Source organism: Zootoca vivipara, chromosome 7, assembly GCF_963506605.1.
Source record: "Zootoca vivipara chromosome 7, rZooViv1.1, whole genome shotgun sequence".
Lineage (NCBI taxonomy): Eukaryota > Metazoa > Chordata > Lepidosauria > Squamata > Lacertidae > Zootoca > Zootoca vivipara.
The window spans coordinates 56,880,068-56,894,310 of NC_083282.1; the positions used below are offsets into that span (position 1 = coordinate 56,880,068).

At 43.1% G+C, this 14,243-nt stretch overlaps 1 protein-coding gene across 3 annotated transcripts in view; it reads left to right on the top strand.

Annotated features, from left to right (window-relative positions):
* Positions 1 to 3,112: 3,112 nt before the first annotated feature.
* The window catches only part of IKBKE (inhibitor of nuclear factor kappa B kinase subunit epsilon), a 44,769-nt gene continuing 33,638 nt past the window's right edge, over positions 3,113 to 14,243 (top strand). The window contains exons 1-6 of one of the 3 annotated variants that reach the window (XM_060277127.1): positions 3,113 to 5,033; positions 5,321 to 5,569; positions 6,282 to 6,578; positions 7,174 to 7,314; positions 12,919 to 13,048; positions 13,728 to 13,909. In XM_060277127.1, the coding sequence (XP_060133110.1) occupies positions 6,492 to 6,578; positions 7,174 to 7,314; positions 12,919 to 13,048; positions 13,728 to 13,909 (540 nt within the window). In that variant the 5' untranslated portion in view covers positions 3,113 to 5,033; positions 5,321 to 5,569; positions 6,282 to 6,491. Of the gene's footprint in view, positions 5,034 to 5,320; positions 5,570 to 6,281; positions 6,579 to 7,173; positions 7,315 to 12,918; positions 13,049 to 13,727; positions 13,910 to 14,243 lie in introns of those variants that run through there. The other 2 variants (XM_035123119.2, XM_060277128.1) reach the window with 2 other exon arrangements.

Consider the following 14,243-nt stretch of genomic DNA (forward strand, 5'->3'; position numbering starts at 1 on the left):
GCCGGCTCCCTCGGCCAATAATGCGAGATGAGCGCGCAACCCCAGAGTCGGTCACGACTGGACCTAATGGTCAGGGGTCCCTTTACCTTTATACCCCTCAGGCTCAATATCTGTAAAATGGGTGTTTTAAAACAATATTCCCTATGTGCTTTATTTCATGACCGTGTGTGAGAGCCACCTGTAGGTTGTGGCTGGTTCACTTCCTTAAACTATTTTATCTGCATTTGGATTGTTTCCTGCTTTCTGGTTGCAGTCTGAATCACAAAAGCCACCATGGTTAGAGTGTCAAACTAGCACCTGAGAGATCAGAGTTCAAATCCCACTCAGCCATGAAGCTCATTGGGTGACAGACCAGTCATTTTCCTTCAGGTTAGTTTACCTCATGAGGCTAAAACTGGGTGGGGGAGAACCACGTACAGGAAGATGGGATATAAATGTGGGTGGGTGGTGAAATTAAATGTGTTAAGGTCAGGTATCATGTGTGGATAGTATTGCCAAGATAGCCAAAAAGGTGTAAGGATATATGTGGCCAGGACCGGCACAAGGTGTTTTGCTACCTGAGGCAAAGGACAAGGTGCCCCCCTCCCTTCATGCACTGCACAGATAAACCTCATTTCAACTTCTTTGGCGATCACTCGGAGCTGAGTAAGATTGTCTTCCATGAATATGGTCTTAACAGTGTGTGCATAAGTGACTGTGGAGGCCATTTCTGGATCCACACGTCCTTCCACAGTGGGGACATTGGTTTTTGGGCAGCAGTTAATCATGGCGAGGGTTTGCCAAACATGCTTTCCTCTTAGCACGTTTCTCCCTTTTGTCCTGAGTTCGAATGTCTTCAAAGCCCATGACACCATTGGTAAAGGCTGTTCTCCAATTGCAGCGCTCGCAGGCCAGTGTTTCCCAGTTTTCGGTGTTTATACTACTTTTTTAAAGATTTGCCTTGAGAGAGTCTTTTGTCGAACACCAGCTTTATGCTTTCCTTTTTCTTTTATTATTATTATTATTAATTAATTAATCTTTATTGAATTTAAAATAGATATAAAACAAAACATTCAACTAAAATACCAACAAAAAATACACAACAACAAAAGTAATACACAAATAAACAATCAAGAACCTTCAAATAAAACTTATCCTATATTCTGCCATATTTATCAATCTAACTTCTACATCTTCATTTCAATATAAATATTCACCTCTTCTTCTCCATATCGGCTTCCCCTTTTCTTCCTCCCTGGCTTCAAAGTTTTTAACTTACCTATGCTTTCCATTTTCAAGTTTGGAATAGAGTACTATAGTGGCTTTGGAAGATGATAATCGGGCATCTGAATGACATGACCGTCCAATTAAGTTGATGTTGAAGAATCACTTTGACACTGGTGATCTTTTTCCAGTACACTGGCATTAGTTCGCCTGTCTTCCCAAGTGATGTGTACAGTGTTAAGACAACATCCTTCACCAATGCTAAGGGGAGCAAGCTTCTTAGAAGATGCACACACACACACATCTGCTTTCCATCCCTTCCCTGCTCCTCTTTGCCCGCAACCCTCATCAGCATCTGCCACCTGAGGTGCCAACCCCACTCTGTCTAATGGTAGGGCCGGCTCTGCAGGTGGGCAACCAGCAACCTCGGAGCAAATTTCAAAAGCCACTGGCCAGCTGGCAGCGCTGACCTCTAGCAGGAGCAACCTGTTTCCCCTCTGGCAGCCTGCAGAGAAAAGAGGAGGTGTAAGAAGCGACCGGGAAATTGAGGAAGGCCCCGCCCACTCCTTGATTCAGCCCCGCCTCCAACTGAGTGGCCCTTGACAGGTGACCCCTGAGGCAAAGTGAAGCTTGGCAGAAAGAAAAAAGGAGTGAAGAGAAAGGGCTCTGCTAGCTATTTTTACTTTTAATTTCCAGAATTAATAACACTGCCACTTAATTGTTGGCGAGTGGGTTCCACATGTTCAAGCAGAAAGGGACACGCTTCAAAAGTAAGTCTGCTTCAAAAGTAAGTCTGCTTCAAAAGGTTTGTTAACAGGCAGGGCCAGATTTAGGTTTGATGAGGCCCTAAGCCAGGCATCCCCAAACTTCAGCCCTCCAGATGTTTTGGACTACAATTCCCATCTTCCCCTGTTAGCTAGGGATCATGGGAGTTGTAGGCCAAAACATCTGGAGGGCCACAGTGTGGGGATGCCTGCCCTAAGCTACTGAAGGTAATGGGGCCCTTTGTATGTCCAGCTGTCCTTTGTCAACAACAAATTGTCGCTGTTTTTTGTGTTGAATATATGGTAATTTATGGACCTAGTAGGTATCTAAAGCCATTTGCACATAACAAAATATGTGTTTTATCAAAGTAATTGTTGAACGGAAATCTATTAAGAAGAAGTATATTAAAAGTGAAATACAATTTAGAAATACTGTATATGAATAGTGAAATAATTATTAAGCTCTAGCTTAAAATGATTTTTTATTAATAACAAACTTAATAATGCAAACACATTGACATTTGGCAATAACAAAGTTCCTCTAAAAAAAATATATCCTTCCAGTAGCACCTTAGAGACCAACTAAGTTTGTTATTGGTATGAGATACAGTATCTGAAGAAGTGTGCATGCACACAAAAGCTCATACCAATGACTGACAAAGTTGGTCTCTAAGGTGCTACTGGAAGGATTTTTTAATTTTTGTTTCAACTACGTCAGAGCAACACAGCTCCCTACCTGTAACTAAAAGTTCCTCTAGAAACAGAATTTTCAAAGACTCATAATCTAATCTCTAGAAACTTGCTATAACATGAAATAATAATAGCAAACCAGTGATATTTTAGGGAGCCAGCTAGTACCGTAGGCGCGGCCCATTACTTACACCATAGGAGCCTACACAACACAAAACACTGTTGCTGTATGTAGATTTTATTTGTGGTTTTTTTTCTTATATTTTGGAGATGTACACCATGGTGTTTTTTTCTTTAATTTTTTTGGCGGCCCCCAAGAGAGTGGGGCCCTAAACTATAGCTTGTTTAGCTTATACGTAAATCCGGCACTGACTGGCGGCGCAGAGGTGAGGAAAGTGAAGGAGGATTCGGCACAGCCGGCGCCTGATTCCTCCCGCCAGCTGCTACGGGGAGGGCCGAGAAGACTGGTGTGTGTACCTTTAAGAGAAAAGGAAAGCAGGAAGTCGCTCTGGGGCAACCAGAGGAGCCGCAAACTGACTGGGTCGCCTGCGCGGAGCTTGCACGGGGTCTCGCTGAACAAGTCACCAAGCCTGCCAGTCCCTCGGAGGGGAGTTGAGCTGTGTGATCTCTAGAGAGGACCGACTGTCCGATTTCAGGTAGGATCCTTTGCTCGCATATACCTGTGAAGATCGGCAACCGAGCTGCTTGATTGATTACTTCCTTGCGTCCGGCTTAATTGGCAGTTGTTGGAGATGAACGGTGCCTGTACACTTGCTTCCTGTAGGGTGCAATTCCTATCCTATTTTTGGTGTGTTTGTTCCTGCCTGCAATGCCGTGTTTGAATTGCCTTGACATGTTTTTGTTTTTTTTTTTAACTTTCTGCAAGGCATGCAAGGAACGCGTATAAGGGCTAGAGAGATGCAAAGGTGGAGTGTATATTTTCGTGGAAGCATGCTTTATAAGGAAACATTTGCTGTATTTCTTTAATGAGCCCCAGAGGCACTTCTGAGACTTTTTCACAGGGGATGCAGCAACTGTTCATTTAATTTTGACACCCTATTTATTTTATTTACTAAATCGATGCCCTGAACACCTATATAATGGATATTAGCATCACAGCATTAACGCCACAGCCTCAATATCTTTTAAGACTGTGATGTCCTCTCAAGAGTGGAGTCTGGGTGCTTCCATTTAATCAAAGGTGCTAATGCACTTTTAACATGACCGCATCTATTTGAGGTACATTACATGCTAATATAAACATGTCTTCTTGTCATGCCTTCATAAGGAGTGCTAAACGGTGTTCTTACCATAGCTAGCAAAACGGCCCTTTTGAAACAGTGGTATCTGCTGTTTCCTTCTGTGCTCAGGGGAATAAAACAGCCAATATATCAGAAAGCCTGGTGGATTCAGTTTCTACTTGCCATAGTACAGTACAGAAATTAGGGGATTTTTTTAAAAAAGGAAATTGGTCAATGTTCAGGGAACTTTCCTCTCCCCCTGTGTATGCTGTATGTTTTGGGAATGACTCCACAGAGGATATGCTACAATCAACACTAAAACATTGTGCCTTACTAGAATAGCAGGGATACTAGAACTTTTGTTAAGAGGTGTGTATGTTTTGGCCCATTCATGTGGTGTGAAGGTGGCTGCCAAGGTTGTGAGTTCTTCACATTGGTTGACATTTTATTTGCAGCCAGCATTCCTATAGCTTACTAGGCTAAGGTGGAATTGATATGGCCAGGGGTCACCAATGGCGGAGAGAACACTGTTGAGATCTGCCTTTGTTTCATGCTGGACAAGAAATTGTGTGCAATTGATATAAAATGGATGAACATAGTTTTGGATTGAATTTTTAAATTAATTACCCTTGAGCATGTACAGGAGTGTGCCACATACTGATGGACATGAAGGATGGGGCTTTCCAAGGTTACTTCATGCATTATATGCAATATCTCTTAGGCCTGGCAATTGTTCAGAGATCACATTCCTTGAGCTCCTCCTAACATGGGACCAAATCCTGATGTGGCTGCACTTTTGCTAAAAATACACAACCGAACATAATAGGTCAGCGCCAGCAATTCTGACAGCTGAGTGTGTGTGTGTAGGCAGAACATAGCAGTATAGAGAATATGGGGAACTGCCTTATACAGTGGTACCTCTGGTTAAGAACTTAATTCGTTCCGGAGGTCCGTTCTTAACCTGAAACTGTTCTTAACCTGAGGTACCACTTTAGCTAATGGGGCCTCCTGCCGCCGCTGCCGCGCCGCTGGAGCACGATTTCTGTTCTCATCCTGAAGCAAAGTTCTTAACTTGAGGTACTACTGGTATTTCTGGGTTAGCGGAGTTTGTAACCTGAAGCGTTTGTAACCCGAGGTACCACTGTACACTGGTGCCTCACTAGACGAATTTAATTCGTTCCACGGGTCTATTCTTATAACGAAAAATTTGTCTAGCGAATCCCATAGGAATGCATTGAATTTTTTTTTTTAAAAAAATTGCCCATAGGAACGCATTAATTGAATTTCAATGCATCCCTATGGGAAACCGCGATTCACTAGACGAATTTTTTGTAAAACCAATTTGTCTAGCGAGGCAACCTCCGCTAGAAAAATCCTTTCTTTAAGTGAAAATTTTGTCTTACGGGGCGTTTGTTAAGCGAGGCACCACTGTACAGTACTGAGGTAGGCAGCTGGTTCATTTAGCACTGTTTTGCATACATTGACAGTGACTCTTTAGGGATATAGGCAAAAGTCTTTCCTTGTCCTACCTGGAGATGCTATAAAACTAAGCTAAGGCTCTTGCCCAAAAGAACTAATATTTATTTATTTATTTAAATTTGATTTATGTCTCACCCTTCATCATAAGATCTCCCTGGGTGGTTCACAGAATAAAATGTGGGATAAAAACAAGTAAGTAATTAAAAACAAAACAGCAATACGATAACCCCCCTTTCCACAGACACGTTTAAAAGGCTGTAGAATGGCAATCAGCCAAAGGCCTGGTTGAAGAGGAACTGGTGCCTGGTGCCTAAATTTATTAGATTTCGATATAAATATATAAAAATACATGAAAGCCTCGGATCATTCAGGAATTCTACTAAATGCTGTAGTACCGTAGAATGGCTGAAAGTGGTGCTGATATAGAAAAGGAGGTGCCAAGTATACTTTTGGCTCCAGATTTGCATTATCACCAGACTGATGTTCTCTAGGCATCACCTTACAACAGTTCATGCTTTGTTTCTAGCCGCAATGCAGATCTGGATGCAAATGTATACTAGATTTCCAAATGAGATTATTCTAATAAGCATTCAGCCCTGTATCTTAAGGGTTAGCTTAAGGTGCTTAGCTATTTAAAATAAAAAGTAGAAAATGGCCACAAGAGATACTACTGTCTTTGATGAGGAACTAGTGAGATAAAATCTTAATCATAGCCAACTGTTGCTGCAACATGGAATTTCATTATTCTTTATGCAAGAAGCCGAGCATTTCCTCTTTCACCTGCTGTTTTGCAATCCTTTTGCTTTCTGAACTAACATTAGGGTTAGGGTGGCTCTACCTCGCTGGAAGGATTTTGAATGGTATTTTAATCCTGTGCCCTGACCATTTTTGCTTACTGCTCCAGGTGGTTTCCTATCCCACCTCAGACTTCCTTGCATTCAGAGTCTCTCCTGGAAACGGGACTTGGATTTCCCAACATCATTTTGCATAAGTGAGAGGAGAAATTGCTCAGTTGATGGAAAACCTGACCAGCTTGTTTCCTGTCTGCTGGTGACATTTGCTGCCTGCTTCCATCTACCTTGCAGCGCGTAAGCAAACCACTGCCTTTCTGGCCATGCAAAGCACGCTGAACTACCTGTGGAAAACGGATGATGTGCTGGGTCAAGGTGCCACAGCCAGTGTGTACAAGGCCCGTAACAAGGTGAGGAGGCTATATATATATTTATATATAACTAGGATGCCCTGTGAGTGTGGTGTTCAATTAATTTTATTACTTGTTTTACGCTTCACAAAGTAATTGCACAACATAAAACTGAGGCATAACGGTAAAACGAGTCTTAGAGCTGGAACATAACATAATTGTTATTTTCACCTGCTCACTATTTATCCCCCTCCTCCTTGTTCCTTTTCCTTTGGATGACAAGCTTTATCTGCTCTTTTGCTTTTTATCTTCTTCTAGGTCTTTTATTGCATTTTTATTATTTCTGAGCACCTTGGGTGCTATATGGAGGAACAAACGATATAAATGGAATCTGTATCTGTATTGTATTTGAATCTGCGTTTTTTAAATTGTTAATCACTTCAGAATATTCTACAGAGAATATTCTACAGAGCAAATGAAATAGCTGGAACTCATGGGAATAAGTAAACTAAATATGGTGACTTGTCTGCTGCATGTTTTGGAGATGTGCCTCTCTCCTCTTTCATGTTTACATGCTGCAGGGTCATATACGGTAGAATGAATAAAGGTTCCTGAAACCCTCCCCTTTGTTTCCTCCCCGCCTCCGCCCCCCCAGAAATCAGGAGAACTGGTTGCTGTGAAAGTCTTCAACAATGCCAGTTACATGAGACCTCAGGAGGTGCAGATAAGGGAGTTTGAAGTGCTGAGGAAGTTAAACCACCAGAACATTGTCAAGCTTTTTGCCGTGGAAGAGATTGTAAGTTGTGGTTTTCACTCTCAAACAAAGGCTGATATATGTGTTATGGGTGGTGTGATAACGGTGGCATTGTGTAACACCCCACTAAAACGTATCTTAACTGAACACTGTGTATATCAGGCACCCCCAAACTGCGGCCCTGCAGATGTTTTGGCCTACAACTCCTATGATCCTTAGCTAACAGGACCAGTGGTCAGGGATGATGGGAATTGTAGTCCAAAACATCTGGAGGGCCGAAGTTTGGGGATGCCTGGTGTATATGTTCTCCCCTCCATACATAGCGTACTGTTACTTTAGCCTTGCCTGAACAGCACTTCTGTTTATCTGGTCACTTGTTTATACTAAATCTGCACGTGGAGTTATTTGTTATTTTTGGCAATGGCACACCAGCATGTTGGACAACATTGCCTTCTTCGGCACAGCATTCAGATCAGAGGTAGGCAGTGTGGTGCCCTCCATATGCACTTGGACTGCAGCTCCAACCTGCTCCAGCCCACATGACCTGTAAGTCCAGCTTGATGGGAGTTAGGAGTCCAACTTTGTCTGGAGGACACTACTTGGGTACCCTTGATTTAGGCACTTGCTGACCTGCTAGCCCATCAAAGAATCCCTACTGCTGCCTTAATTTGTGCCAGAGCTCCTTGTCAACATCCATTTTCAATGAAAGAATACGGCCATAGTTCTGTGGTAGAGCATCTGTGTTCAGCAGCTATTTAAACAAAAGGGAAATTCCATGCATGCAGGAAGGTTCTTGGCTAATTTCCTGGCATCTTGAGGTAGGGCTGGGAATCCAGGAATCCTGGAGTGGTGCTGCCAGTCAGAGTAGACAGTATTGAGACGGATGGACTCATGGTCTGACTTGATATAAGGCGGCTTCCTATGTTCCTATTTTACAACATGCCAATGCCTACATCTTTCTGGGAATTTCTTTCCATATCTGTGTACCACAGAATGTTATTAACCTCTCAAAATCCTGAGGTTTGAAAGTGTTTCCAGACAAAGAGAAAAGCAACTTAGGCAAGCGTAGCCAATGTAATACCTGTCAGGTGTTTTAGACCATAACTCACATCAACCTTAAATGCCACATTGGCTACCTCTGAACAAAAAATTTGTCTGATTGAAGCTTTTCCTAAATAATAATAATAATAGGGTCCTCTCAGCTTGTAGAGAGCTAGTAAGACAGTAAGACTCTAGAGTGCTACAGGCAGGGCGGTTTTTTAATTTAACACTTAGGAACACACAGACTTCAATCATACAATTTTTCCTACCTGCATTCTGAAGTGGTATAGTCTCAGGAGAGCTGTACTGCATAGTTTTTTTAAAAATTATTTTTGCCTAAGCACACTTGAGCTTTAAGCACACTGATGAATGGGGGCGGGGAATTCCCCTCATAAGGGAATAGAGGAATGAGTGTTCATAGCCATGAAGGAAGTAGAAAATGCAAACAAGGATAAGAGGCAGTTCCTCTGCCTGCTGGCTTGCATGTAAGACATTGGATTGTGGTGTCCCTGGTTTCCAAGTTTACTGTGCCATTCTATCTTTTGTAATCTCTCCTGAGGACCAGTCTCAGCATATGTTGTTCTTAGGAATGAAAGGCAAAGGTGTCGTTTTTTTAAAAAAATAATATTTTATTAATTTTTTGCATAATAAAAAGAACATACATAAGCAAACATAACATATTTTCCACCTACTTCTGTCCACCCTCCAAGAGCCCTCTCCTCCCACAAGAGGATCCCCCGAAAGATGGGCAATCGACAGTGGTTCATTTTATGATTGAATTTCTCCCCACTCCTCCCTCCCACCCCCAGAGCCCCCCCTGCCACCAAGAGGCTCCAGGTTTGCAGGAGAGACGCAAGTGGGTATCCATCCAACCATCTATCCAATCTTAGTACGCACTCAAAAAAGAGGAGCCAAAAAAGAAAAAAGAAAAAAAAATAGGAAGAAAAAAGAAAGAGATTATTATTAGCTAATCATTTTTCATAAACATTGTTTTTATGTGGGCTTCCCCGATCCCCCCTCTATCTGATTTTCATTTTTGAATCATATTTAACAGTTTTCTTATCATATTCCTCATTCTATTTTTAATCTTTCCAATCTTATATTAATCTGCTATCCATATTCTTTAATAATTCTCTTTTATTCCCATTTCTCACCCCCCTCCTCCCCCGTCCGCCAGAACCCCTCCTGCCACGAGGAATCCCAGAGGACGGAAAGAGGAAGGGAAGTGGATCTTTTTCCAGTTGGATCCCTCCCCCCTCCCCGTCCCCCCCACCCCAGAGGCCCCCCCTGCCACCAGGGGCCCCCAGCCTGGGGACGACCGACAAGAGAGGGAAAGCACCCAACCATCCCAAATCGTCTTGCCAAAACCATTTTTCTAATACTCCCAATTACTATTACATCCTAATTCTACCAAACATACAATCTTGTTCCCTCCCTTACCATAATTTTCTTCCAAGGACCTCCTTATATTTTGAATCTCTTTTTTCTTTTACCTTCCCAATCTTTAATTTATCAATTATTCTCAATTTTCCCTCCCCCTCCCCTGATCACGGCTATTCCCTTCCATTCCAACAAGTTCCAAAATCAGCAATCCAGTTTTCAATCCCTTTTTATCCATCCTAGTAAACAGTATATATTCCATCCTCCTTCAACCCTCCCCTTTCTTGACATGTTTTACAACCCCAATGTCTCTGTCCTCCCCCCAGTATTCCCATCTTGTTTGCACATTGTTTTTCTTGTGGGTTTCCTGCCCCTCAAACAGCACTTGTTCCACCCCCTCCAAAGGGGGGGTATTCCAGATCTGAATTTGGTCTTTCTCCTCTTGTATATCCAAATCATCCTCGTCTTCTTTGATTGAATTATGGTTCGATTCATATGTCCTATCATCTTCTTTCACTGTTAATTCACTTATGTCCTGTTTCTGTACATCCTGATTTATTTTTTCCATTTGCTGTTGAATCTTATCCATTCTGATTTTTATTTCCCACAAGAGTCCCATGACTTTTCTCTGGAAACCAGGTGCATAGTCCATTGTTGACATTTTTTCCAGCTCTTCAAGGCCAGAGCAGAACTTGAATAACAGGAAGTGGTCACCAATAATAACTATTCCGATTTCAGCCAACTGGATGCATTGAGTCCATTCCAACTATTATTACCTTGCTTTTTATTTCAATCTGGCTACAACAAATCCGATTTAAACAGTCCAATCTCTACTTTCCCTCAGTTCAGCCTTTTATTCGCTTAAAAGTCTCTAAAAATCCATTCCAATATTTCTTTTATCTCCTCCCCATCCGCTTGCTGTTCTGTCCGGGTTGCCGCTTTCGGGAGGGGGGAGGGGCTTCTCTCTTAAATTTCCACTGTTTGCAGGGGTTTCCAACCTTTATATATACAGCTCTCCCCCTTTGCCCTGCCTCTGGGGGGAGAATCCTCTTTTTTTCGATCCTTGGAATTGTTTAAGCTACAAACTTCCTTTCCCTGGCATCGGGTAATACTCCTTTTACTGCTTCTTCTTTTCATCAGTGGGGGGAGATCGGCTTCCGTTTTTAAATCACACCCCCGTTCCGAATTTGAGATCCATTAAAATTTTTAAGTCCTTTTACTCACGGTTCCTGATCTTTTCAATCCTTCTTTAGAAAGTATCTAGCGCTCTCCGCCTCCGGTTCGGAGCTTCTCTCCGCAAGGGCAACGATCGTGCTCAAAATGGCCCCCACGACTTCAACCCTTCCTGCACCGGCGCTCTTATTAGAGCTTACCGGCGAGCTGGGGAGTCGGAGTTGGGGCTCCGCTGAGCATTTGCCCCAGTGACGCTCGACACTGGGTTCTATGGGGTGCAGTGTCGCTCCCGCTGCTTCCCCCCCCCTCGCGAAGACGGGCTGCCTCGGAGCTCGAAGCAAACCCCACCGGACGGCGCTGGCGCTAGACCGGAAGCCCCCGGCAAAGGTGTCGTTTTGAGTGCTAGCTGCTTTTGTCACCCATCCGGTCTATATTCGCAACGAGCTATTAGTAGACTGGAAAATCTTACCAGTCCAGGGGCATTGAGGCAGCCAAGTGTCTGCGTTGTCACGAATCTGTTTTTAGTGTACATTTAAGGGCTAGTGCAGGCATAGGCAACCTTGGCTCTCCAGATGTTTTGGAACTACAACTCCCCTGACCACTGGCCCTGTTAGCTAGGGATCATGGGAGTTGTAGTTCCAAAAAATCTGGAGAGCCAAGGTTGTCTATGCCTGGGTTAGTGACATGTTGTGTGGAAGCTACGGTACATTCCAGATGCAGCCCATCCCAATTTTTAACAGATCAGTATATGAAGAGTTTATCCTTTCCCTCCCCAGCCATGATCAGGATGAAAAAATCCTACCCTCTGGCACAGCTACCAGGGTTAGAAACTAATGGGAACTTTACATGCCCCCATAGCTTATGTGTGTGTGTGTGTGTGTGTATGGGATTTTTGTCCTAATCATGTCTAGGAAGAGAAGGAATAAATCTTCCCTGAATTCTCATGAGCTGCGGTGATTCCCCTGCACCTGTAATTAATTGAAGAAAAAACAAGACATTGCTGCATGCTAAATTAGGTCCGGAACTGGACCTAATGGTCAGGGGTCCCTTTACCCTTTACCTTTAAACCCCTGTTATCGGCATGTGTGACAGTTGTGTGAACTACAGTGAATCACGGATGGGATGAGCACAGTTGCACACAGATCCTGCTTGTGGGCTTCCCATGGGCATCCGGTTGGCCAAATGAGGACAGAAATGTTGGACTAGATGGGCCTTTGGCCTCATCCGGCAAGACTGCCCTCATGTTAAATAATATGCAGATTTCCCCCCAAACAGTAGGAATTAACTTGAGAACACTGCTATGACCAAGAGGACTCATTTTCATCCTACGGTGGGAATGTGCTTTGAGATGCTGACCCAAAAGGACTATGGGGCTCAAACCCAGATATATACACAGGGATAATTAACCCTTACTGGTCTTTCTGATTTCAGATCAAGTGCTTATATGGTCTCATCTTCACTTCCTTCTGCACGCTACTTCCATCCTATCATTTGGAAAGGGACTCAAGATACACAGAGATGAAGTGTATCAAATGGGCAGGGACTGGGCTGTGTCTGAGAGTTGCTTACTTGCCCCCATTACTGTACTTTGCTCTCTTCAGTTAGCTCTTTTCTGAATAGAAAAGTTGATTAGCCAGAAACTACATGTGGTGTATAGCTAAAAAAAAATGCACACACCTCCTTTGCTCGCAACTGCTTTTACCTTTTAGGAAAACAGATTAAAGCCCCCATATATTTTTACAAATGAGGTTAAAAGCAGCTTTGTGGATTTTCAGCAGGGGGAAAAACAGCATAAAGGGAAGGCTTAAGAAGCCCCCTCCCCATTTGGTCTTTATCTTCCTCTTCAGATAACCAGACTCATCAGTTGTGTTGTGTAATCATATGACATGTATTAGTGCCCTTAGTCTTGCAGGGGATTTATGCTAGCTTCCACTGTAGCAGCATGAGATGTCTGGAGCACTAGCACATTCTGTAATTGGGTGCATGCTATCAGGCATATGGTTCAACCCCTATAAGGTGGGATTTCATTTTTGCCCTCAAATTCAAACACAGGAAAGCTGCAAACAGAAGGTGTTGGTAATGGAGTACTGTTCAGGTGGGAGCCTGCTGAGCCTCTTAGAAGACCCAGAAAATGCCTTTGGCTTGTCAGAATCAGAGTTCCTCATAGTGTTGCACTGTGTAGGTAAGTAAGTGTGACTGCTCTGTGGGCCAAGATGAATCTTACATCCTCCACATGACTTTGCACAGCCTTCAACATAATCATAGCTGCCAAGTTTTCCCTTTTCTCGCGAGGAAGCCTATTCAGCATAAGGGAAAATCCCTTTAAAAAAGGGATAACTTGGCAGCTATGAACATAATGCTTCCTGTGTTCCGATACAGTGCCATACTAAATGCGACATAATAGTGTGTTTACTTTTTAAAACATAAGTAGCCAGCATGTGGGCAGCCAAGCAGGATCAGGATCACAGTATGGGAGGGTGGGGGCTTTAAGCCTTTTCCTCTGGCATGGCCCTCATTGCAGTTGCCCCCACCTCACATATGTGCCTAGATAAACTATTCACAAGTGAAATCTGCCATGGTCTGGAAGGATCAGTTCTAATCAGGACCCTGATAGGGACAAATACATAAATCCCCCTCCACCACAAACTGTCCCAATCCAGTTCCAATGCCCCACATGCATTGGTTAATAAACAACTTATAACCATAGATCTAAGCCATGGTTTAGTTTTATGTGTGAACCAGACCATTGTGTATCTTCACGTTACTTTTGTCATGGGAGAAAGCCCAGAGAGACCAGAAAATTCTGATTCCTGTTAGTGCCTTTTAATAGAAGAATGTTCACATCTTCCTTCCTTTTTTAGTTGCTGGCATGAACCATCTCCGTCAGAATGGGGTTGTCCACAGAGATATCAAACCCGGAAACATCATGAGGCTGGTTGGAGACGATAACCAAAATATCTACAAACTGACTGATTTTGGGGCTGCCCGAGAACTAGACGATGACGAAAAGTTTGAATCGGTTTATGGGACGGAAGAATATCTTGTGAGTAAAGTGGAATGCTGGAAATCTTTTTATTAGTAAAAGAAGGCTGAAGATTCCAACTGACAGATCATTTGGGGGGGGGGAGATCCAGAGTGGACATTGCAATCTTCTGTTTCCAGAAGAAGGGAACATTTAGTGGGGGTTACTGTGCTTGGTGCTATTAGGGTGGTTACGTGTGGGTAACCTGCAGAGTAATCCAATGAAGCTGGAGAATAGGTGATTCAGAACAGATGAAAGAAAGTATAGGCTGATTAATAAGCTAAAGAATTTGCTGCCCTAGGATGTGGTGGAGGCTTTAAAATGGGATCAGACAAATTCATGGATAATAAAGCTT